The 24,415-nt window shown below is 50.6% G+C and overlaps 4 protein-coding genes and 1 non-coding gene across 5 annotated transcripts; 2 read left to right on the top strand and 3 right to left on the bottom strand.

Annotated features, from left to right (window-relative positions):
- Positions 1–62: 62 nt before the first annotated feature.
- On the bottom strand, positions 63–6,548 carry INTS5 (integrator complex subunit 5). The gene is made up of 2 exons (XM_054440181.2): positions 6,400–6,548; positions 63–3,212 (listed from the first exon to the last, which is right to left on the bottom strand). The coding sequence occupies exons 1-2, from the start codon at positions 6,477–6,479 to the stop codon at positions 233–235; spliced, it is 3,060 nt and encodes a 1,019-aa protein (XP_054296156.1). The 5' UTR covers positions 6,480–6,548; the 3' UTR covers positions 63–232.
- A 9,600-nt stretch (positions 6,549–16,148) lies between these two features.
- On the bottom strand, positions 16,149–18,245 carry C9H11orf98 (chromosome 9 C11orf98 homolog). Its single transcript, XM_054439987.2, has 4 exons — positions 18,151–18,245; positions 17,869–17,993; positions 16,567–16,664; positions 16,149–16,491 (listed from the first exon to the last, which is right to left on the bottom strand). Exons 1-4 carry the CDS (start codon positions 18,187–18,189, stop codon positions 16,382–16,384), a joined length of 372 nt encoding a protein of 123 aa, XP_054295962.1. The 5' UTR covers positions 18,190–18,245; the 3' UTR covers positions 16,149–16,381.
- Positions 18,246–18,331: 86 nt separating this feature from the next.
- On the top strand, positions 18,332–21,135 carry CSKMT (citrate synthase lysine methyltransferase). The gene is made up of 3 exons (XM_054439985.2): positions 18,332–18,352; positions 18,685–18,988; positions 19,435–21,135. Exons 2-3 carry the CDS (start codon positions 18,922–18,924, stop codon positions 20,088–20,090), a joined length of 723 nt encoding a protein of 240 aa, XP_054295960.1. The 5' UTR covers positions 18,332–18,352; positions 18,685–18,921; the 3' UTR covers positions 20,091–21,135.
- On the top strand, positions 18,460–18,608 carry LOC129009135 (small nucleolar RNA SNORA57). The gene has a single exon (XR_008492672.1). It is a non-coding gene; the product is annotated as a small nucleolar RNA SNORA57 (small nucleolar RNA).
- LBHD1 (LBH domain containing 1) lies at positions 20,473–24,295 on the bottom strand. Its single transcript, XM_054439986.2, has 3 exons — positions 22,909–24,295; positions 22,668–22,830; positions 20,473–20,786 (listed from the first exon to the last, which is right to left on the bottom strand). Exons 1-3 carry the CDS (start codon positions 23,056–23,058, stop codon positions 20,473–20,475), a joined length of 627 nt encoding a protein of 208 aa, XP_054295961.1. The 5' UTR covers positions 23,059–24,295.
- Positions 24,296–24,415: the final 120 nt, after the last annotated feature.

Below are 24,415 nucleotides of genomic sequence, written 5' to 3'. Positions count from 1 at the left end.
CGTCCAGAGCCAGGCGCTGTCAGACTTTGCACGCTCTTAGCATGACAGAAGCACTGGACTGGTTTTCTCAAGTCGGCAAATTTTATTTAGAAAAAAAAAAAGTGGGAGAGAAAAAAGTGACAGCGCTCTTTAGGCCAAGGACTTAGACGAGAAACCTCCACCCTTCCGTGGCACGTTAGTCCCTTCTCTCTCTCACTGCTCAACCTCCCTGGGCTTCCAGAGCAAGAAAAGTCTACGTCCCCTGTCGAAGGACAGTGGACGGTGAAGGTGCCTGGAAACGGCCAGAGAAAAGACCAAGGCGGTCGATGTTGCGGTGGAGGACACTGTGCAACACAGCCAGATGGGGTCCACCCTCACCTCCACCCTCCCTGGAGAAGTCCCGGATGAAGCGACCCCGCTCTGATTGGAAGATGAACTTCTGAGGCAAGGGCCCATGCTCCCGGAGAAAACCCCAGACACTGAGCAGCAGCAGACGCACCTCGAAAGGTGCCAGTTGGCTAAATACTTCATGCATATTACCCAGGGCCGGAGGCAGGAGGCTTCCCTCAGCCATGACAGCTACTAAGGTGCAGGATGCCTCCAGGTGCCAGGGGGAATGGGTCGTGTCAGGGTGGCGAGAAGCTTCCCAATGGCCCAAGAGGGCGGCCAGCAGCCCCCGAAGCAGCACGGAACAGTAGCACAGGGCTGGGGGAGCAGCTGCTACCAGCTTTAACAGCTCAAAGAGCAGGGGCTGTTCGCGGAAGCGCCGGCCAATGCGGAGATCCCGCTCCACGGTGGCCCGGGCGTGTTCCTCGGGGGGCCAGGCCAGCTCTGCACCAGCTGCATCGGGACACACACTCTCCACCAAGGTCACTGCCACTGCTTTGGCTGCCTCTGGACTCAAGATGGGCGCCCCCCAGCATTCCCCACATTCAGTAACCCCTGGGGCACTGCAGCAGTGAACCAGGAGGCTGAGGAGGCTCTGGGTATTATAGATCACTTCCTGCTGATTTCGTGACTGGACAAACTTGGGTGGCTTTAAGCCACGGCCGATGACTCCAGCATGGAAAACTGACCAAATCCCTCCAGGACCTGGCACAGCTGCAGTGTGCCTCCGGTTAGTGTCCAACAGGGAGGCAGAAGCCAAAGAAGCTGAAACAACTGAGAGAGTCTCATTGTCCCCATCTACTTCCCCACCAAACAGTTCTGTGTTGCCTCGATGTAAGGCTCCCTCAACCAGCAGCTGCAGGACAGCCTTGAGCCCAGCTGGGGATGTCTGAGACAGGCGGGTGAGAAGCTGACAGGCTGAGGCCACACCTGGGGGGCCATGCAGCCTCAGAGAGGCAAAGAAGCGGTGCACCCCAGCCCTTACCAGTCCCAGGAGCTGGGAGGGGGATAAGGCTTCAGGAGGAAAGGGACAAATGGCCAGGAGGGAGGCAGCAGCTTCAGCTACTTCCTCCTCAGGATGTAGCAGGAGAGGAGCCAGGTCAGACAGATGGGCTGAGGCAGATTCCCCAAAGTGCGCCCCTAGGGCTGCAGGGCCCTCGCCACCCTGCTGTTCCCACCCTACTAGCAGTGCCAAGTTGCGCAGGAACCGGGCCGTAAAGGAAGGCTGTAATGTCCCTGCATGCACCCGAGCCAGACAGCTTCGGAAAGCCAGGGGCAGGAGGCCAGAGAGACTGACCACTAGCCCTGCATATAACTGGGTGGCCAAACTCAACTCTTCAGGACTTCGGGCTCGGCTCAGCAGATGGCCCAAGGCCTCAGGTCCACAGCTAGGCCGGGTATAGACAGATAGCAGGCCCAAGAGCTGGTGCTGCCAGAGGAAGCGCTTACGTTCCAGTCGTAACGTCTCTCCACACAGCTCTCCAACATGGTTTTTGAGGGCATCTAAAAAGGGCACCGAGCGGGGAGGTGGGGGCGGGCCTAGCACCCCTTCCCCAGGAGACCCTCCCCGGTGATGAACCAGTTTTTGCAGGTGCAGCAGCAGCAGCTGGATTAGCCGGTCACAAGCCTCACGCACGGTGTCTGGCACAGCCAGGCCCGGGGTGGTAATGACCGAAGCAGGCATAGCTGTGTCCACCAGGAACTGCAGCAAGCGGTAGGCACCTGCCCCAGAGGCCTGGCTCACCAGGTGCACAGCCAGGTTCAACATGTTGTCCAGCTCCTCTCGGGGGAATCCTTGAAGGTGTTGCTGCAGCTGGCTCAGCACAGCTGGGGGCTTGAGGCAATCCACAAGCTCTCCAGAGACTGTGCCCAGCAAAGCTGGTGACATGACTGCCAGCTGCAGTAGGAAGGGAACCGTGGCCTGAAGGGAGGGGTCCCCACTGCGGCCTCCAGGTCCCCCTGCCAGGCTATCATGGAACATTCGCAGGAGCTCCCGTCGGATGCTATCTCCATGGCGGGAGGCCAGGTGACCTAGGATGCCTACAACTGAGGCAATCTTGGGCACCCGTTTCTCCGCAGGAATGGCAGGAGATCCAGGGAAGGGGTCTGTAGAGGGGGTCTGAGAAGAGCTTCCACCACTACTGCCAGCTCCACCTCCAGCCCCACCATGGACACAAAAGTCCTTAAGGCCACAGGAGAGAACTCGGGAAATGATGGTGCCAGGAAAAGAGGAGCCAATATGTGCCACAACCCAGTCAAAGTGTGGAGAATGCTGAACAGAGGTATCCAGCAAGGCATCGACACACGCATCTGGGCAGCTACCAATGAGAGCCGAGAGGCACTGCACATAGATGTCCATTAATGTACGCGTGGCCCTACAACCCATCCACAGCTGTAGCAGTTCATTAAGGGCGCCAGTAGCATGGGGAACACGCTGGTGCTGGCCTGAGTACGTGCTGCTCAGTTGCCCCATGAGGTCAATGGACCATGCACTAATCACAGGTGCCCAAGCCTTTGGGTTGGCCCGGATAAACTCAGACAGCACCTGCTGCACTTCCTGAACCACATCCTCTAGACCAGGTCCACCAGCAGGGACATGGGAGGGTGGAGGTGGACGGAGGTGAGGTGGACCAGCCACAGGGGTTTCATCCAGGGCAGCCAGGTGGGCCCGGACACTCTCATCAAAGACACCTCTCAAGTGATCAAGCACAGCAGCCCGAGCAGGTGGCAAAGAACGGAGCAGGAGAAGACCACAGCGAGCATGTTCCCGGGCTGAGAGTTGGTGGCCCAGAATGGGGTCTACGCCAGTCAGAAAAGCCTTGATTTCCTGGGACAGCTCCTGAGCACTACAAGGAAGCAAAAGAAACAGACTTAGAGTGTTGTGAGATGTTAGGCAACTTACCTTTCCTGTATGAGCTTTGCCTTTTATGTTAAATAGGGATAATAAAAATACTTCCCTCATAAGAGAATGTTTTTTGTTTTTTTATTTTTTTTGAGATGGAGTCTCGCTCTGTTGTCCAGGCTGGAGTGCAGTGGTGTGATCTCAGCTCACTGCAAGCTCCGCCTCCTGGGTTCACGCCACTCTCCTGCCTCAGCCTCCTGAGTAGCTGGGACTACAGGCGCCTGCCACCACGCCTGGCTAATTTTTTGTATTTTTCTTACAGATGGGGTTTCACCGTGTTAGCCAGGATGGTCTCTATCTCCTGACCTTGTGATCCATCCCCCTTGGCCTCCAAAAGTGCTGGGATTACAGGCGTGAGCCACTGCACCCGGCCTTTGTTTTGTTTTTTGAGATAGAGTCTTGCTTTGCCGCCCAGGCTGGAGTGCAGTGGCGCCACCTTGGCTCACTGCAACCTCTGCCTACGGGGTTCAAGCGATTCTCCTTCCTCAGCCTCCAGAGTAGGTGGGACTACAGGTGTGCACCACCATACCGGGCTAATTTTTGTATTTTTAGTAGAGACAGATTTTACCATGTTGCCCAGGCTGGTCTCCAACTCCTGACCTCAAGTAATCCACCCACTTCAGCCTCCCAAAGTGCTAGGATTACAGGCATGAGCCACTGCACCCGCCCTGTTTTTGTTTTTCAAGACAGGGTCTCGCTCTGTCACCCAGGCTGGAGTGCAGTGCCAAGATCACAGCTCACTGCAGTCTCGAACTCCCAGACTCAAAGCATCCTCCAATCTCAGCCTCCTGAGTAGCTGCAACTTCAAGCACATGCCACGACACCCAGCTAACTTTTTAACTTTTTTATAGAAATGAGGTCTGGCTATGTTCCACAGGCTGGTTTCATGGCCTCAAGCAGTTTGCCCACCTTAGCCTCCCAAAGTGCTGGCATTACAGGTGTGAGGCACCATGCCTGGTTGAGAATGTTTATAAAGCACTTAACTTTTGCAGAAGGATGGCCTGAGGGAAAAAAAAAGCACTTAGGTTCCATACCGGATTCACACTAATCACTTAATAAAAGCTATGTTTCTTTCTCCCCCCGCCCCAAGACGGAGTCTCGCTCTGCCGCCCAGGCTGGAGTGCAGTGGTGCCATCTCCGCTCACTGCAAGCTCCACCTCCCGGGTTCACGCCATTCTCCTGCCTCAGCCTCCCAGGTAGCTGGGACTACAGGCGCCTGCCACCACGCCCGGCTAATATTTTTTTTTGTATTTTTAGCAGAGATGGGGTTTCACCTTGTTAGCCAGGATGGTCTCGATCTCCTGACCTTGTGATCCTCCCACCTCGGCCTCCCAAAGTGCTGGGATTACAGGCGTGAGCCACGTGCCCGGCCAAAAGCTATGTTTCTTTCAATGACAACAGTAATAATATCAGTAATAGATAACTCTTAGAATATATCAGGTACTCTTTTAAGTACTTTGCATGTATTATTTCAATCCTGACAACAGTTCAACAAGTTAGGTACTATTATGATCCCATTTTACAGACAAATAAATCAAGACTGGCTTCAGTGGCTCACGCCTATAATCCCAGCAGTTTGGGAGGCCAAGGCTGGTGGATCGCTTGAGCGCAAGAGTTCAAGACCAGTCTGAGGAACATAGTGAAACCCCTTCTCTACAAAAAAAATAATAATAATAATTAGCCAGGCATGGTGGCATGTGCCTGCGGTCCCAGCTACTGGGGAGGTTGAGGCAGAAGGATCACTAGAGCCTTGGAAGCAGGGCTGCAGTGAGCCAAAATCACACCACTCCACCCCGGACTGTGTGCGCCGTCAAAAAAAAGAACAAAATCAAGGTTAAACAATCAGACTATATGCGCCAAGAGTGTAGGAACCATTTCTGTGCTCTTCAACACTGAATCCACTTCTATTGAAGTACATAGTATATGGAAGGTAGTCAATAAATATTTGTTGAATTGACTATATTTGTGTTTCTATAATATCTGCTTTAAAAACATTTCCAGGCTGGCTGCGGTGCCTCACGTCTGTAATCCTAGCACTTTGGGAGGCCAAGGAGGGTGGATCACTTGAGGTCAGAAGTTCGAAACCAGCCTGGCCAACAGGGTGAAACCTCGTCTCTATTAAAAATACAAAAAAAAAAAAAAAAAATAGCCAGGCATGGTGTAATCCCAGCTACTCAGGAGGCTGAGGCATGAGAATCGCTTGAACCCAGGAGGCGGAGGTTGCAGTAAGACGAGATCACGCCACTGCACTCCAGCCTGGGAGTCAGGGCGACCATCTCAAAAAACAAACAAAAAAAAAACCTTTCCACTTTATCACATTCTACCACCACCCCAGCCCCGCCCCATCCCACAACACAAGCACCTTGAAATCTCTTAATGGAAAAAAAAAAATTGTAAGCCCCTTATTAAGGGCTCTCCCTCCTAACATCTGTTTCTTCCCATATTCTGCAAAACCTTAGTCACCTACCTCCACATCAACAACCACCACCTACTCAGCACCCTCAATGTGCTTGGACATCAGGGTGTCCCAGGGCACAGAGTAATAATGCTTTTCAACCCTTTCCCTCCTAAAACATATATGGGTTCAGTCTCAGAGGTTCAGAAGCCAATGTTATGGGAGGTGGCAAATCCCCTTTCTCTTATCGCCTTTTCTGTCAAAGAAGACAGCATCCTCTAGGTGCTGATAAGGCTCTAACAGTGCCATTCCTCTGTTTCCTCCAAAAAACACCCTAATATAAGGGAATATCTCAGCCGGACTGCATTCTGTTTCTGGGCCTGGGGTCTCAGGGAGTCTCTATGAAGTCAGGACCCTGGGTTTCCTAGGGTCAAAAATGGCCAGGGCAGCTGGGTTCCCAAGAGTTCTGATACCCCCGACTCTTGGGAGAGGAAGCCCGGGGTCGAGGGTAGTTAGGCATTGGAGTCTAGCGAGAGGCAGGCACGAGGTCGGGAGGGCGGGCACTGGAGCCCTGAGTTTTGGTGAGGCAGTCCCTGAGTTCTGGGAGGACCTGACCAAGAATCTCTCTGAGAACCCTGACGTGAGTTCTCGAGGTAGGATCCGGGTTTCTACCGAGAAGGCTGGGGATTGGCGCGGGGCCGCGCGGTGGGAGGAAGGTGCCAAGGGCTCTAACTACCTGAGAGGCGCGGGACCGTGGGTGGCCGGGGCAGGCCCAGGAGGCCCTGGGGCCCCGGGAGGGTCGCACAGCGCAGACATCCCGGAGCCCGAGCCGAGCCCGAGGCTGGAGCGGCGGAGCGCAGGCGGCGCATGCGCGCTGACAGGAAACGCGAAAGGAACCGGCTACTATGCCTCGCAGGAAAATTAATCCGGCGATGTCCTCGACCCTCTTACATTGGTTCCGCACCCCGTCGAAGTCCCAGAGAATAATCCCGGGACGATGATAGCAGGAAGCCGATCCGCCCTATATGCAACCACTTTATTCAAAAGCCTATTGACATACAGACTAGGCCGGGCGCGGTGGCTCACGCCTGTCAACCTAGCACTTTGAGAGCCCCAGAGGGCGGATCACCTGAGGTGAGGGGTTCAAGACCAGCCTGCCGTCTCTACTGAAAATACAAAAATTAGCAGGGCGTGGTGGCTCATGCCTGTAATCCCGATTACTCGGGAGGCTGAGGCAGGAGAATCGCTTGATCCCGGGAGGCAGAGATTGCAGTGAGCCGAGATCGCGCCACCGCACTCCAGCCTGGGCGACACAGCAAGACTCCCGATAAACACACACACACACACACACACACACACACACACACACACACACACACACACAAACTGGCCCGCGGCCACTCACAGTGAGATTTTAATCATTTTTCCTAACGTCAAAAATACAAAATGTTCAACTCACGACTTTTAAAAAATGAAGCATAGGAAGGTTTTTTGTTGGTGTTGGTGTTGTTATTGTTGTTTATTTTGTGACCGTGCAGTGGTAGGATCACCCCTCTCGGCAGGCCCAACCTCCTGGGCTCAAGCCATCCTCCCACCTCAGCCTTCCAGGTAGCTGAGATTATAGGCGTGCGCCATCACACTTGGCTACTTTTTAAATATTTTCAGAGTTAGGGATTTGTAGGGTGGTGGGGGGAGTGTCTAGCTATGTTGCCCAGTCTGATCTCGAACTCCTGTCCTCAGGTGATTCTCCCACCTCAGCTTCCCAAAGCGCTGGGATTACAGGAGTAAACCACCACACCCAGCCAGTCACTCTTTGTTTTTGTTTTGTTTTGTTTTGTTTTCCTTTTGAGACAAGAGTCACTCCCTCACCCAGGCTGGAGTGCAGTGGTGAGATCTGAGCTCACTGCAACCTCCGCTTTCCAGGTTCAGGAGATTCTCCTGCCTCAGCCACCCGAGTAGCTGGGACTATAGGCATCCACCACCAAATCTGGCTAATTTTTTTATTTTTATAGACACAAGGTTTTCCCATGTCCGCCAAGCTGGTCTCGAACTCCTGACCTCAAGTGATCCATCCACCTTAGCCTCCCAAAATGCTGGGATTACAGGCATGAGCCACCACACCCAGCCTTTTTTTTTAAATCTCATTCTGTCGCCCGGGGTTGGAGTGCAATCTCAACTCTGCAACCTCCATCTCCCAGGTTCAAGCAATTCTCTTGCCTCAGCCTCCCAAGTAGCTGGGACTACAAGCATGTGCCACCACCCCCAGCTAATTGGAGACATGTTGGCCAGGCTGGTCTCAAACTCCTGACCTCAGGTGATCCGCCCGCCTCAGCTTCCCAAAGTGCTGGGATTACAGGTGTGAGCCACTGCACCCCGCCTACAAAAATGCTTTTACAAGAGAGAGAAAAAGGAAGAGAGAAAGCAGAAAAGAGATGGAAAGAAAAAAGAGGAAACCCATAAAAGAAAAAGAAAAAATAAGAAAGAGAAGGAGGGAGAGGGAGCCCAAAACAAATTGGGCTAGCTAGCCTGAAGATGTCCTCCAGTGGCAAGTATGAATAACATCCTTCCATCCGTCTTCATTATTTAAGCTTCTCTCTCTCCCACAGCTTCCCAGCATAGGAACCTTTGTCTAACTCACAGCCCCACACCTGCCGGAGATAGAGCTTGCTAACTGTATAGGGAGCCAGTACACCTCATCAAGAGCCCGCACTCAAGCCAGTGTACCTAGATCAGGTTCCAGCTCTTCTACCTATTAGTTGTATACTTTACTTCACCACTCCATAACTGTTCCTTCTTCTGGAAATGAGGAGGTAATATTAATAGTACAAATACCTCAAAGGGTTGTTATGAAAATTGAAATGAGATAGTATGGTCATTGTATAGCACTTGATGCCAGCAATGGTAAGCACTAGATAAGCATTAGCTATTTTTATTATGTTATTGAATGAAACAGAAAATAAGCTGCTTGACAACAGAGACTTGGCCTATTTTGTTAAAAGCTATATCCTCGGGCTGGGCGTGATGGATCACGCCTACAATCCTAGCACTTTGGGAGGCCAAGGCAGGGAGATCACAAGGTCAGGAGTTCAAGACAAGCTGGCCAACATAGTGAAACTCCGTTTCTACTAAAAATACAAAAAATTAGCTGGGCATTGTGGCACCCGCCTATAGTCCCAGCTACTCTGGAGGCTGAGGCAGGAGAATCCCTTGAAACCAGGAGGCGAAGGTTGTGATGAGCCGAGATTGCACCACTGCACTCCAGCCTGGGCAACAGAGTGAGACTCAGTCTCAAAAAAAAATTAGCCGGCGTGGTGGTGAACACCTGTGATCCCAGCTACTCAGGAGGCTGAGGCAGGAGAATCGCCTGAACCTGGGAAGTGGAGGTTACAGTGAGCTGAGACTGCACCACTGCACTCCAGCCTGGGCGACAGAGCAAGACTCCATCTTAAACAAAACAAACAAAAAACCAGAACCTACTACATGCCAGGCAGACACTGTTAGAGCTGATGAGGGTATAGCAGGTTTTGTTGTTGTTGTTGTTGTTGTTTTTTGAGACAGAGTCTCGCTCTGTCACCCAGGCCAGAGTGCAACAGCATAATCTCGGCTCACTGCAACCGCCACCTCCTAGGTTCAGGCGATTCTCCTGTCTCAGCCTCCTGAGTAGCTGGGATTACTAGTGCCTGCCACTACACCTGGCTAATTTTTATATTTTTTAGTAGAGATGGGGTTTCACCATGTTGGCTAGGCTGGTCCTGAACTCCTGACCTCAGGTAATCCACCCACCTGGGCCTCCCAAAGTGCTGGGATTACAGGTGTGAGCCACCGCGCCCAGCCCTCGTGCATGATTTTGTGGTTGTTCTTAAATTTTATTTACTTAAATTTTTTTCTTTTTTAATTCGAGATGTTCCCCAGTCTGGTCTTGAACTCCTAGCCTCAAGCAATCCTCCCACTTCAGCCTCCCAAAGGGCTAGGATTATAGGCATAAGCCACAGTGCCCCGTCTGTTCTTACATTTTAGAAGTTCAATCATTTACAGTGTTTCTACCACCTATTACCAAGCATCATTCTAGGACAGTAAATCTGAGGCAATTTCTACCCCTAGCTCTGCCTCAAACTTGGACCCAACACTTCCCTTCTCAGGGCCTCAGATCTGTGAAAGGAAGCTTTTGAACCAGATGAATTCTTCCAGCTGTGAGACTAGAATATATTTCTTGACCTCAGAGATTGCATAATCTAAGGGTGTTCATTTTGGAGTTGGACGGATCTGGATTCCTATCTGCCATTTATTAGTAAAATAACCCTGAGCAAGTAACCCAGCTGTTTGGAACCTGTTTCCTTGTCTGTGAAACGAGCATGACACCTCCATCTCACACACTTTGTGAAGGTCACTTGAGATAATTTATGTAGAGCTTAACGTAAATGCTAAATACAGAAACTCCTCTTTGAATGACAACAGTGACAAGAGGCAGTTTGAAGGACTCTGGAATTAGACTGCCCAGACCCAAGTGCTTCTATCATTTTCTAGCTAGTTACCATGGGCAAGTTTTTCTGTACCTTGATTTTGCCTCTCTAAAATGGAGATAGTGGCAGGGCGAGGTAGTTCATGCCTGTAAGCCCAGCACTTTGGGAGGCTGAGGAGAGTGGATCACTTGAGGTCGGGAGTTCGAGACCAGCCTGGCCACATGGTGAAAACCTGTCTCTACTAAAAACACAAATAATTAGCTGAGCATGGTGGCGGGTGTCTGTAATCCCAGCTACTTGGAAGGTTGAAGCAGGAGACTCGCTTGAACCCAGGAGGCGGAGGTTAGAGTGAGCCGAGATATCACCACTGCACTCCAGCCTGGATGACAGAGTGAAACTCCGGCTCAAAAAAAAAGAAAAGAAATTTTAAGTTGGGCCGGGCGCAGTGGCTCATGCCTGTAATCCCAGCACTTTCGGAAGCCAAGGCGGGCGGATCACCTGAGGTCGGGAGTTCGAGACCAGCCTGACCAACATGAAGAAACCCCGTCTCTACTAAAAATACAAAATTAGCCGGGTGTGGTGGCACATGCCTGTAATCCCAGCTACTAGGTAGGCTGAGGCAGGAGAATCGCTTGAACCTGGGAGGCGGAGGTTGCGGTGAGCCAAGATCGTGCCATTGAACTCTAGCCTCGGCAACAAGAGCAAAACTCCGTCTCAAAAAAAAAAAAGAAATTATAAATTGGGAAAAGGGGATTAATGATGGTTGGAGCTGGGCAATGAGTAATATTTTCACATTTTGTCTACTTTTGTAAATGTTTGATATTTTTCCATCATAAAAAGCAAAATACAACTAGAAGAAACAACTTTAATACTTCTCATTATACTTAGAGTAAAATTCATATTCTCTACTGGCCCTACTTTTCTTTTTTTTTTTTTTTTGAGACGGAGTCTCGCTCTGCCGCCCAGGCTGGAGTGCAGTGGTATGATCTCCGCTCTCACTGCAAGCTCCGCCTCCCGGATTCACGCCATTCTCCTGCGTCAGCCTCCCGAGTAGCTGGGACTACAGGCGCCCGCTACCGCGCCCGGCTAATTTTTTGTATTTTTAGTAGAGACGGGTTTTCACCGTGTTAGCCAGGATGGTCTCAATCTCCTGACTTCGCGATCCGCCCGCCTCGGCCTCCCAAAGTGCTGGTATTACAGGCGAGAGCTACACTCAACTTCTAACAGTTCCTAGAACACAGTAACCTCCTTTTCCCTGTTAGGCACAGAGAGAACAAAACTATGAAGGATTGAGCATGCCAAGCCGTTGAAAATATCTTTCTTTCTCTTTCCTATCTCCTCCTCTCCTTTCCTTACTGCATCTGAACACAGTTCAATTTCTTTTCGTTTTTTTGTTGTTGTTGTTGTTGTGGTTGTTGTTGTTTTTGAGATGGAGTCTTGCTCTGTCTCCCAGCGCAGTGGCGCGATCTCGGCTCACTGCAAGCTCCGCCTCCCGGATTCACACCATTCTCCTGCCTCAGCCTCCCGAGCAGCTGGGACTACAGGCGCCCGCCACCACGCCCGGCTAATTTTTTTGTATTTTTAGTGGAGACGGGGTTTCACCGTGTTAGCCAGGATGGTCTCGATCTCTTGACTTCGTGATTCGCCAGCCTCGGCCTCCCAAAGTGCTGGGATTACAGGCTTGAGCCATTGCGCCCAGCCTTCGTCTTTTTTTTTTTTTTGAGACAGAGTCTCGCTCTGTCGCCCAGGTTTGAGTGCAGTGGCACAATCTCGGCTCACTGCAACCTCTGCCTTCCAGGTTCAAGCAATTCTCGTGCCTCGGCCTCCTAAGTAGCTGAGACTACAGGCAGGTGCTGCCACACCCAGCTAGTTTTAGTATTATTAGTAGAGACAGGGTTTCATCATGTTGGCCAGGCTGCTCTAAAACTCCTGACCCCAAGTGATCCGCCCACCTCAGCCTCCCAAAGTGCTGGGATTACAGGCGTGAGCCATCACAACCGGCCAGTTCAATGTCAAAAGAATAATTTTCCTGTGTTCAAAACTGGACATTAGCCGGGCGTGGTGACTCATGCCTGTAATCCCAACACTTTGGGAGACCGATGCGGGTGGATCACTTGAGCCCAGGAGTTGGAGGCCAGCCTAGGCAAAATAGCGAAGCCATGTATACAAAAAATAAAAAATGGCCAGGCACAGTGGCTCACACCTGTAATCTCAGCACTTTGGGAGGCCAAGGCAGGCGGATCACGAAGTCAGGAGTTTGAGACCAGTAGCAGGGTGGCGTAATCCCTGCTACTGGAGAGGCTGAGACAGGAGAATCGCTCTAACCCGGGAGGCGGAGGTTGCAGTGAGCCGAGATCATGCCATTGCATTCCAGCCTGGGCAACAGGACAAGACTCCGTCTCAAAAAAAATAAATAAGGCCGGGCGCAGTGGCTCGCGCCTGTAATCCCAGCACTTTGGGAGACCAAGGTGGGCAGATCACAAGGTCAGGAGATTGAGACCATCCTGGCTAACATGGTGCAACCCCATCTCTACTGAAAATACAAAAACTTAGCTGGGCGTGGTGGCGTGCGCCTGTAATCCCAGCTACTCAGGAGGCTGAGGCAGGAGAATCGCTTGAACCTGGGAGGCGGAGGTTGCAGTGAGCCGAGATTGCGCCACTGCACTACAGCCGGGGTGACAGAGCAACACTCTATCTCAAAATAAATAAATAAATAAATAAATAAACTTTGCTGGCCATGATGGCATGCGCCTGTAGTCCCAGCTACTCGGGAGGGTGAGGTGGGAGAATGGCGTGAACTCAGGAGGCAGAGCTTGCAGTGAGCTGAGATTGCACCACTGCACTCCAGCCTGGGGGACAGAGTGAGACTCAAAAAAAAAAAAAAGAAAAAAAAAAGAAAAGAAAACAAACAAAAACCACTGAACATTAAGTGAAATATTGCACAGGGAAAACAACTGGACATAATACTTTTTTACTAGTGAAATTGCTGACTCCAAGTTCTTAGGCAGGGAAACTAATAGGTGAGTCTGGAATATATTATTGTGCCAGAAAGCAATGAAGTGCTCAGATACTGTGGTTGTGTCATAAGGACTTAGGGACCAACTTGACGAAGCTATTATTTGCCAAACTTGTCATAATTTCAGCATGAAAAAGTGTTAGTAATAAATTATAACATTCGAAAAAATCTGTAAATTCATAGTGATAATAAAAAAGGGGCAGGGCTCTTCTTTTTTGTTGTCGAAAAGTCTTGCTCTGTCACCCAGGCTGGGGTGCAGTGGCACGATCTCGGCTCACTGCAACCTCCGCCTCCCAGGTTCAAGTGATTCTTCTGCCTCAGCCTCCCAAGTAGCTGTGACTACAGGTGCAGGCCACCACACCTGACTAATTTTTTGTATTTTCAGTAGAGACGGGATTTCACCATGTTGGATAGGCTGGTCTTAAACTCCTGACCTCAGGTGATCCCCTGGCCTCAGCTGCCCATAGTGCTGGGATTACAGGAGTGAGCCACCATGCATGGCCTGGGCTCTTCTTTATAGAATGTCATAGGAATAATATGAATGAATGAATGAATGACAGTATTGGAAAATCACCATTTTGTAACACAGTAATAACTAATTCAGGTAAAGATCATCATGGCTACTAAACCATTGGGTGGGCCAGGCACAGTGGCTCACACCTGTAATCCCAACACTTTGGGAAGCCGAGGTGAGTGGATCATTTGAAGCCAGGAGTTCAAGACCAGCCTGGCCAATATGGTGAAACTCCACCTCTACTAAAAATACAGAAAAATGGCTGGGGCAGTGGCTCACGCCTATAATCCCAGCACTTTGGGAGGCTGAGGTGGGCGGATCACCTGAGGTCAGGGTTCAAGACCATCCTGGCCAACATGGTGAAACCCCGTCTCTACTAAAAATAACAAAAATCAGCTGGGCGTGGTGGCAGGCGCCTGTAGTCCCAGCTGCTTGGGAGGCTGAGGCAGGAAAATCCCTTGAACATAGGAGGCGGAGGTTACAGTGAGCCAAGATCGCGCCACTGCACTCCAGCCTGGCGACAGAGCGAGACTCCATATCAAAATAAAATAAAATAAAATAAAAATACATATTAGGTATTTAATCAATGTTAAATGTCTTAGCTGTGATTACAGTATTTTGGCTACATAGAAGGATGTCCTTAGGAGTAAGGTTTAATGTTGTCTATATTTGACTTTCAAAAGATTTAATTCAATAAGGACAAGAAAAATGCAGATATACAAGTGTAGCACAATGTTAATAACTGGTAAATCTAAGTAGAGGGCATATATGGGGGCTCATTTTACTAATCTCTTCTCTTTACTGAAAGTTTTTTTTTATTATTATTACACCAGTAATCCCAGCACTTTGGGAGGCTAAGGTGGGTGGATCGCTTGAGTCCAGGGGTTTGAAACCAGCCTGGGTAAAACTCCATTTCTGCAGAAAATTTTTAAAAATTAGTCAGGGGTGGCCGGGCACGGTGGCTCACGCCTGTAGTCCCAGCACTTTGGGAGGCCAAGGTGGGCAGATCATGAGGTCAGGAGATCGAGACCATCCTGGCTAACATGGTGAAACCGTCTCTACTAAAAATACAAAAAATTAGCCAGGCATGGTGGCAGGCACCTATAGTCCCCGCTACTTGGGAGGCTGAGGTGGGAGAATGGTGCGAACCTGGGAGGCGGAGTTTGCAGTGAGCCGAGATCCCGCCACTGGACTCCAGCCTGGGCAACAGAACAAGACTCTGTCCCCCCCCCAAAAAAAAAAAATTAGTCAGGGGTAGTGGTGTGCGCCTGTAGTCCCAGCTACTCAGGAGGCTGAGGTGTGAGGATTGTTTGAGCCCAGGAGATCAAGGCTGCAGTGATCTGAGACTATACCACTGTACTCCAGCCTGGGCAATAGACCCTGACTCTTATAAAACAATAAAATACATATAAATACATACATACATATACAACATATACATATAAAAAACATAGGCCAGGCACGGTGGCTCATGCCTGTAATCCCAGCACTTTGGGAGGCCAACGTGGAAGATCACAGGGTCAGGAGTTCAAGACCAGCCTGGCCAACATACTGAAACCCCGTCTCCACTAAAAAATACAAAAAATTAGCCAGGCCCGGTGGCAGGCACCTGTAATCCCAGCTACTCAAGAGGCTGAGGCAGGAGAATTGCTTGAACCCGGGAGGCGGAGGTTGCAGTGAGCTGAGATTACACCGTTGCACTCCAGCCCGGGCTATAGTGTGAGACTGTCTCCAAAAAAAAAAAAAAAAAAAAAAAAAAAAATTAATTTTTTATACATATATATATAATATATATATATAATTAAAATGAAAACATAATGCAGCAAAAGAAGTAAGACAGAAGAGGTAAGGTGTCTTGCCTACCTTAGTCACACAGAGGCAGTGGCAGAACTGGTATCAGGACCTTTACCTCTGCCATCTCTACAATTATCTATCTATATTTTTCGAGACAATGGCTCACTCTGTTGCCCAGGCTGGAGTGCAGTGGCACAATCTTGGCTCACTGTAACTTCAACTTCTCAAATAATCTGTATCTTTGTCATAAATGGAAAGTTAGAGTATCACTCACTAAGGAGACAGATGAGATCATAGCACACTACAGCCTTGAGTTCCTGGCCTCAAGCAATATCCCGGTAGGCAATCTCCGCCTTCTGGGTTCAAGCAATTCTCCTGCCTCAGCCTCCAAGTAGCTGGGATTACAGGCATGCACCACCACACCCAGCTAATTTTTTGTATTTTTAGTAGAAACGGGGTTAGCCAGGCTGGTCTCGAACTCGTGACCTCAGGTGATCCACCTGCCTCAGCCTCCCAAAATGCTGGGATTATAGGCGTGAGCCACTGCACCCAGCCAGGCACCACCACTCTTGAGGGCAGAGGCTGGCATCTTGTTGCATTTGCACAAGGAAGCTGCGGGTACTGCTTCCTCACTGTCTTGTTTCCATACTCACCAATCTTTTCATGACCCATCCCCATTCCTACATTTAATCACACACATCTCAGAGTGTTAGGGCTTTATTACAAATGGAGTTGACTGCTAAAGAGGCCCTTCTCCAGTCTTTCTTCTGTACCTTCTTCCCTCCCAAAGACATCCCTCTAGGGGAAATCAGTAGGCCATTAGGTAGGAGGAAATCTGGAGAGTGAAAAGGGGCATTGCTTTTGTCAAAGTCCTCTGAAACAACCACTGAGTCTGAAGGCTGGCTCCAGTTGAGAATCTTCTAGTGGAAGAGGTTTAGCTCTCATCTTCAAGGTCCTTCATTTCTACATCCTGGGGGGCTTTTGTCTTCTTTTGCCTTTTGAGCTGTGATTCACTAGTCCTGGCTGGCTTTGAAGGGGCTTCCACTGAGTAAAGGGAAGAAGGAAGTATTAACCCAATAAATCCAGGATTCCCCTCAGCCACCTCTGTCCCAGCCTCACCTTCCATGGCTGCCTTCTCTTTCTGGGCAAGCCGGATCTGCTGGAGGAGTTTTCTGCGCTTCTTCCCTGACAGAGTAATGTTGGCACGTGCACTGGACCTGATGGGTAAGTGGAAATAAAGATAGATAGATTAACCTGGACCAACTGAGGTCACACAAATAGTTCTGGCTATAGAAAAAGTATTAAATAAATATAATATAAATAGTAATAGAAACCCTAAATATTTACATTGAAGAAGCTAATGAAAGGACATAGATCGGGGGCGGTGGCTTATGCCTGTAATCCCAACACTTTGGGATCCGCCGAGGTGGGCGGATCACCTGAGGTCAGGAGTTCAAGACCAGCCTGGCCAACATGGTGAAACCCCATCTCTACTAAAAATACAATAATTAGCCAGGTGCAGTGGGGAGCGCCTGTAATCTCAGCTACTCGGGAGGATGAGGAAAGAGAATAGCATAAACCCAGGAGGCAGGGGTTGCAGTGAGCCGAGATCATGCCACTTCACTCCAGCCTGGGCAACAGAGAGAGACTCTGTCTCAAAAAAGAGAAAAAAAAAAAGGACATAGAAAGTAATTAATGGGATGGGAACTCTTCCTCAAAACACAGGAGGCCTTGAAACTTACAAGTGAAATCCTATGAGTGCCTTTGGGAAAATTCATCGAGTTTTATGAGCCTATGTGTGCACTTTTCTGTATGTAAAAATAAGTTTACTTATAAAAATCTATGTGAATGTATAACATTACTTGGAGAGTGGAGAGCCAACAGATTTCCTGATATTCTTTTTTTTTTTTTTTTTTTTTTTGAGACGGAGTCTCACTCTGTCGCCCAGGCTGGAGTGCAGTGGCGTGATCTCGGCTCACTGCAACCTCCGCCTCCCAGGTTCAAGCAATTCTCCTGCCTCAGCCTCCCGTGTAGCTGGGACCACAGGTGCCAGCCACCACGCCTGGCTAATTTTTGTATTTTTAGCAAAAACGGGGTTTCGCCATGTTGGTCAGGCCGGTCTCGAACTCCCGACCTCAGGTGATCCGCCCGCCTCAGCCCCCCAAAGTGCTGGGATTACAGGCGTGAGCCACCACCCCCGGCTTTCCTGAGATTCTTAACAGAATCCAAAACCCAAGGAAAGGTTGTCTGCTACAGGTATTGTGAGAGGCTAGCAGAGCTTAGGAACTAACAGCCGACAGACATTCCCCGCATAAGCGGCAGTGCACAAGGTGAGCTGAGAGGTGAAGCTGCTCCGGAGCTCTGCAGGGAGGAAGGAAGACTCGGTGGGGACGACCAACAGGAAGAGGGTCTAGTACTCACGCCCGCTTCTTGAGGTGGTGCCGCGTGATCAGCCCTTGGTCTATTACAGCCCCGACCACCCGGTGCCTCAGACGCCGCTCCCGATTCAACACCCGCCGGCGTTTGAACAGCTTCTTCTTCAGCTCCTGCCGGGGAGAAAGATGCGAATCAGATGGAGTGGGCTCGCCGCGACCCGGGACCCCTCCACCAGGCAGCCCCGGCCCCCCACTGATCCCATCTCGTGCGAGATAAAAGGGCTCGGGGACGCTTGAGGAAACAAAGTCGCGGCCCCCACACAGTCACCGTTCGGGGCCGGTTGATCTTTCCCCCGGGAGCTCCCATAGTCGCGATTTCACGCCAGTTCACGGTCCGTACTTCCGCTCAGCGCCGGATCCGCGGGGCTCCGCCCCGGCCTTCCGCGGGCCAATCGCAACTCGGGGGCGGGTCCTTGGGCTATATACAGGAGCTCCGCGGTGCGGGAGGTCTTTTGGAAGGCGATGAGCTAGTAAGTGCGGTTTTGGCTGTAGTAGCCAGATTGGGCGGCCGGGAGTGGTGGGGGTGTCGGGAGGAGTGGAGGTGCCAGGTGGAAGGCTCTGGGCGGGGCCTCAGGACCCTCCTTTTCTTGGCGGGGATCGGGCTTGTGGTACCGCTCCCCGTAATGTACGGAGGAAGAGGGAAAGGGCTCTGGCCCCCTCGGCGTCATGTCTTCGGTGCTGGCGGCTTCCCATCCGCTGGTTCTATCCTCAAGCGCCGGGACACCGGGAATCTCGGAGAAGGACAACCGAGATCCAGCTGGCTCCTCCATCGGGGTGCTCACACTTTCTCATTTGATTTCAGGTCTGCGGACGCTGTATACCCTCTTCCACTTCCCGCTGCAGCCAATAAAGGCCGTTCCTACCATAGTCAGTCTGTGTCCACGTTCTTTTTTCCGAGACTGCAGAGTTTGGGGAAGCTGTACGCCGCCTTTCGCTACGCGTAATTTGCAGATCTTCCCCTGGACCTCAGGCCTCTCTGGCTGGAGTAGGGTGGACGCTTCACATAAGGTTCTCTGGTCGAACTTACCCGAACCTCCAGATGGCCGCGCTGCGTCGAATGCTCCACTTGCCGAGGCTGACGATGGGGACGTGCCGCCCCTTTGCGGGTAGGGAGGTGGGGGCAGAGTGGGGAGGGCAAGGTGGGGGAGAGTGGGGAGAGTAAGGTGGGTTCCTCGTGACTCAGGAGTGTAGTCCCTGAAATTGTGATTCTCAAACCCTACGGTGGGCCGTGCGCGGTGGCTCACGGCTGTAATGCTAACACTTTGCCAGGCCAAGGCGGGCAGATCGCTTGGCCCAGGAGTTCGAGACCAACCTAGGGCAACATAGCGAGACCCTGTCTACAAAAAAAAATTAACCGGGCATGATGGCGCCTATAGTCCTAGCTACTCAGGAGGCTGAGATGGAGGCTTCAGTGAGCCATGATTGTGCCACTGCACTCAACCCTGGGTCAGAGTGAGACCCTGTCTCAAAAAAAAAAAAACCCCAGTTTGTATATACGCTGTTTTTGCAGTGGCGAGATAGACCAAGTGACACCCTCCAACCGTGCCCACAGGCTCACTGGCTGATAGTTGCCTGGCGGACCGCTGTCTCTGGGATCGGCTGCATGCCCAGCCTCGTTTGGGCACTGTCCCCACCTTCGACTGGTTCTTTGGATACGAGGAAGTCCAGGGGCTCCTACTGCCATTGCTGCAGGAGGCACAGGCTGCCAGTCCTCTGCGAGTGCTGGATGTGGGCTGTGGGACTTCCAGCCTATGTACAGGCCTCTACACCAAATCTCCACACCCAGTGGATGTGCTGGGGGTGGACTTTTCTCCTGTGGCTGTGGCCCACATGAACAGCCTCCTGGAGGGTGGCCCAGGCCAAACACCTCTATGCCCTGGGCACCCTGCCTCCAGCCTCCACTTCATGCACGCCGATGCTCGGAACCTGGGGGCTGTGGCTTCTTCAGGCTCTTTCCAACTACTGCTGGACAAAGGCACCTGGGATGCTGTTGCCCAGGGAGGTCTGCCTAGGGCTTACCAGCTGCTATCAGAATGCTTGAGGGTTCTAAACCCTCAGGGGACCCTGATTCAGTTCTCAGATGAGGACCCTGATGTGCGACTGCCCTGCCTGGAACAAGGGTCCCGTGGCTGGACTGTGACTGTGCAGGAGCTAGGCCCGTTCAGGGGCATCACCTACTTTGCTTACTTGATTCAAGGCTCTCATTAAAGACATTTTAGTAGTCCTGACCCTAGTATTTCAGTGGGCAAGGAGAGGGCTGAAGAACTGTCTTTGCAAGCTATCTGGCTGCAAAGTGAGAATTTGAGTCCTGGCTTCCACATTTACTAGCTGGGTGCCATATTGCTGAATGTTTCTGTTCCCCAGTTTACTCATCTGCAGAGTGAGAATAACTTGGAGTTACGGAGATCACACACAATGATGTGCGCAATATTTAGCACAAGATGAATGCTGAAAAGAGAAGGTACAAGTGGGTCATTCCCCAGTTTCAACTAACTGGAGCTCCTAAAAGCAGCAGACAGGAACTGAATCAAAACCCCCGCGCTGACTGACTTGTATAATCTAGTGGCCTAACCTGTAAGCCTCATTTTTCTCACCTGTAAAAGGAGATTGTGAAAGGATGGGTATAAGGAGGTTCATAAACCTGGATGAGATATTTGAGGAGGAGGGAACAATACTTACCCTCAAAGCTATTAGGAGGCAGGAGATGGGAATATTCCACAAAGCCGCTTCTACAAACACAGGAGCCTGCTGAGTCCCAGAAGGGACAGTGGTTGGTGGCTTCCAGACACACTGTGTTCTCAAGAATCCAACAAGCACCTTCATCATCCTGGTCCTGCCCCCAGCTGAGTCCAGCGTTAAATGTTTTTAAAGGATTTCTAGGGTCCTGTGGGCTCCAAGCCCGGCCTGGGATGGATGAAGAGGGGAGAAAAACATTACTGATATATTATCAAATTACAAAACTAGGCCAGGCATGCTGGCTCATACCTATAATCACAGCACTTTGGGAGGCCAAGGTGGGCAGATTGCTTGAGCCCTGGCAATAAAGTGACACCCCTAACTACAAAAACAAATGAGCCTGGGATAGTGGCACAGGCATGTAGTTCCAACTACTCAGGAGGCTGAGCTGGGAGGACTGCTTGAACCCTGGGAGGTCAAAGCTGCAATGGGCCATGATAAGCTGCTGCACTTGAGCTAAAAATTAATTTCTGTGGTATTTTTTGCTTATGAAAAAATTACATCACTAAGAGCCTAACCTCGCAGCCTCAATTTTCTCATTTATAAAGGGGAAGTACCTTCATTGGGTTGTTCTGAAAATCATGAAGTAAAAGTGTTTAGCATAGTACCTGGCACATAGTAAATGCTCAAAAGAATGTAGCTGCTTGGGAGGCTGTGCGGGCAGATTGTCTGAGCTCAGGAGTTTGAGACCAGCCTGGGCAATATGGTGAAACCCCATCTCTACTAAAATACAAAAAAAACCTAGTCGGGCGTGGTGGCGTGAACCTGTAGTCCCAGCTACACGGGAGGCTGAGGCAGGAGACTTGCTTGGACCTGGGAGGCGGAGGTTGCAGTGAGCCGAGATCCTGCCACTGCACTCCAGCCTGGGCAACAGAGGGTGACTCTGTCTCAAAAAAAAAAAAAAAGTAGCTTCTGTAACAGTACACAGACGTGGCCAGGCATGGTGGCTCACATCTGTAATCCCAGCACTTTGAGAGGCCCAGGCAGGTGGATCACGAGGTCAGGAGATCGAGACCATCCTGGTGAACAAAGTGAAACCCTGTCTCTACTAAAAATACAAAAAAATTAGCTGGGCGTGGTGGCGGGTGCCTGTAGTCCCAGCTACTCGGAGGCTGAGGCAGGAGAATGGCAGGAACCCGGGAGGCAGGGCTTGCAGTGAGCAGAGGTCATGCCACTGCACTCCAGCCTGGGCGACAGAGCAAGACTCTGTCTCAAAAAAACAAACCAAAACAAACAAACAAAAATAGTACACAGAGATGAAAAAAGTCTAGAAGAGAAGGTATGGAATATGTAAACTATTTTTAGGTAGTTGGTCTTGGGATAATTTTTTTTTTTTTTTTTTTTTTTGAGGCAGAGTCTGGCTCTTGCCCAGGCTGGAGTGCAGTGGCGGGATCTCAGCTTACTGCAAACTCCGCGTCCCAGGTTCACGCCATTCTGCCTCCCGAGTAGCTGGGACTACAGGCACCTGCCACCACGCCCAGCTAATTTTTTGTATTTTTTAGTAGAGACGGGGTTTCACTGTGTTAGCCAGGATGGTCTCGATTTCCTGACCTCGTGATCCGCCCGCCTTGGCCTCCCAAAGTGCTGGGATTACAGGCGTGAGCCACCACACCCAGCCTTAATCTGTACTTTCAAAATATTTACATTGCTGCAGGAAAAGATGAAATTACCCCAAGACTGGCTGGTTTGGGAGGCTGAGGCAGGAGAATGGCGTGAACCTGGGAGGTGGAGCTTGCAGTGAGCTGAGATCGCGCCACTGCACTCCAGCCTGGGCGACAGAGCGAGACTCAGTCTCAAAAAAAAAAAAAAAAAAAAAAGAAGAAAAAAAGAAAGTACAGATTAAAGGATGGCACCCATTCTGATACCACAACTGCTCTCTACAATTCATCAACTTTGCCAACTGCCTTTTCTCTCCCACATCTTCACATTTATTGAGCACCTGCTGTGTGCCTGGCACTGCTAAATGCAGGGGCCGTAACTGACTTCAATCTTGGCTCTGCCCAGAACATTCAGATCACACTGGCCTCCTGAATGAGCCACCTCCCTCACCTGGCTCTTCACTTTGGTCTTGGAAGAAGGCCTCAGCGTCCTCTTCCTCACCATCAGTGAGCAGCAGCAGCTCTTCATGGGGCAAATGGAGATCCCCACTCTCTTCATTCACCTCATTGGCTTCCACCACAACAGACGGCAGATGGGACTTTTGAGAGAAATCCTGAATAGGGACAGCAGGGAGGTTGGGCCAAATTGGAGGGTAAGCCAGCTGCCAGACACAGGCTGAGGAAGTACTAACCTGAATGTGCTGGTGACCTTCAACCTTGCCAATTTTTCCTCTGTCCCAGAGAGGGTTGGGCAGCCTGGGACTTTCTGGATGCTGGGAGGAGCCTGGGCTATTTCTAGTCCAAAGCCCATCCACCTTGCTTCTCCCTGGCACAAGGGCCATGGTGGTGATTCTTAGAGTGCAAGATGATTGAACTCAGAGGAGAGTACTGCTGCCCAGTGCACCCCACAAACTGTTCCTTTAATCTTCTTTGGCGCCTGGCCCCTTAAGCACCGACTGTGCTAAGCGATTATAGGCTTTCAGGGGAGGGGAAAATGCCCAAGAGGTGAGATAGGATCTTTATTTCTACTTACTCCCTGGAGACACTGGGATGGCAGCAAGGGTAGGAGACAAGGGCACTTGGATTAAAGCCCTGTGGGCCAAGAGTTGTGATGACCAACTTGGAATTTCCTGACTACCTTTGCTTACTGATTTTTCCCAACCTGGTATGTTTGTATGTTATTTAATGAATATTTATATGGTGTTTACTCTTTGTCAGGAGCTGTTTTAATTGCTTTACATATAACTAATTTATCCTAAAACTGTGAGACAGGTACTGTTATAAGCTTCATTTTCTGATGCAGAAACCGGGGCACAAGAACTTGCCTATAATCAGTCACACAGCTAAGAGGTGTTTTCTTCTGTAAAGCAGAATTCAGTATGTTACACGAATCCAGCCTTTTAGTGGTTGAAAACAAAGCAAAACAGCCGGGCGCGGTGGCTCACGCCTGTAATCCCAGCACTTTGGGAGGCCGAGGTAGGCGGATCACGAGGTCCGGAGTTCGAGACCAGCCTGACCTACATGGTGAAACCCTTTCTCTACTAAAAATACAAAAAATTAGCCGGCCGTGGTGGCAGGCGCCTGTAGTCCCAGCTACTCGGGAGGCTGAGGCAGGAGAATCGCTTGAACCCAGGAGGCAGAGCTTGCAGTGAGCCGAGATCACGCCACTGCACTCCAGCCTGGGCAACAGAGTGAGACTCCGTCTCAAAAAGCAAAAAAGAAAACGAAGCAAAACAAAAAGCAATACCAGCCGGGCGTGGTGGTGCACGCCTGTAATCCCAGCTATTCGGGAGGTTGAGGCAGGAGGATCGCTTGGGCCCTGGAAGTCAAGGCTTCAGTGAGCCATGATCGCGCCACTGCACTCCAGCCCTGGGCGACAGAGCGAGACCTTGTCTCTAAAAACAAACAAAACCACGCCCACACACTAACAACAACAACAAAACCAAAAAACCCCAAACAATACCAAGTGTGTACCATGACGAGAAAAGGAATAGGTTGTTTGTAAAATAAATGTTAAAGATAAGTAACTATTACCCATTTCTCCAACCAGTACACTTGACTTTGAGTGTTTGTTCCAGAGTTGAGGAGATGGAGAGGGATGCGTATGTGTGTGGATGCCCTCCATGTGCTGTGTTGAAAACGCGCGGGTGACTGCAGGAAACCACAGAGCACAGCTCGGGCCTCTACTGATCGAGAAAC

This window comes from Pongo pygmaeus, chromosome 9 (genome assembly GCF_028885625.2).
Source record: "Pongo pygmaeus isolate AG05252 chromosome 9, NHGRI_mPonPyg2-v2.0_pri, whole genome shotgun sequence".
Lineage (NCBI taxonomy): Eukaryota > Metazoa > Chordata > Mammalia > Primates > Hominidae > Pongo > Pongo pygmaeus.
The sequence above is the reverse complement of the archived record's forward strand: the minus strand, read 5'-3'. Positions and strand labels throughout refer to the sequence as shown.

What these genes read in the sequence shown, in the direction of transcription:
- INTS5 (XM_054440181.2), bottom strand. Translation starts at nt 6,479, where the DNA reads ATGTCTGCGCTGTGCGACCCTCCCGGGGCCCCAGGGCCTCCTGGGCCT. An exon ending in CACGGTCCCGCGCCTCTCAG is followed by an intron (nt 3,213 to 6,399) that starts GTAGTTAGAGCC and finishes GCTTCCTTGTAG; the next exon opens with TGCTCAGGAGCTGTCCCAGG.
- C9H11orf98 (XM_054439987.2), bottom strand. Translation starts at nt 18,189, where the DNA reads ATGGGAGCTCCCGGGGGAAAGATCAACCGGCCCCGAACG. An exon ending in CACCACCTCAAGAAGCGGGC is followed by an intron (nt 16,665 to 17,868) that starts GTGAGTACTAGA and finishes CTTACCCATCAG; the next exon opens with GTCCAGTGCACGTGCCAACA. An exon ending in AGAGAAGGCAGCCATGGAAG is followed by an intron (nt 16,492 to 16,566) that starts GTGAGGCTGGGA and finishes CCCTTTACTCAG; the next exon opens with TGGAAGCCCCTTCAAAGCCA.
- CSKMT (XM_054439985.2), top strand. Translation starts at nt 18,922, where the DNA reads ATGGCCGCGCTGCGTCGAATGCTCCACTTGCCGAGGCTGACGATGGGG. An exon ending in GACGTGCCGCCCCTTTGCGG is followed by an intron (nt 18,989 to 19,434) that starts GTAGGGAGGTGG and finishes CCGTGCCCACAG; the next exon opens with GCTCACTGGCTGATAGTTGC.
- LBHD1 (XM_054439986.2), bottom strand. Translation starts at nt 23,058, where the DNA reads ATGGCCCTTGTGCCAGGGAGAAGCAAGGTGGATGGGCTTTGGACTAGA. An exon ending in AAGGTCACCAGCACATTCAG is followed by an intron (nt 22,831 to 22,908) that starts GTTAGTACTTCC and finishes GTCCCTATTCAG; the next exon opens with GATTTCTCTCAAAAGTCCCA. An exon ending in AGACCAAAGTGAAGAGCCAG is followed by an intron (nt 20,787 to 22,667) that starts GTGAGGGAGGTG and finishes CATCCATCCCAG; the next exon opens with GCCGGGCTTGGAGCCCACAG.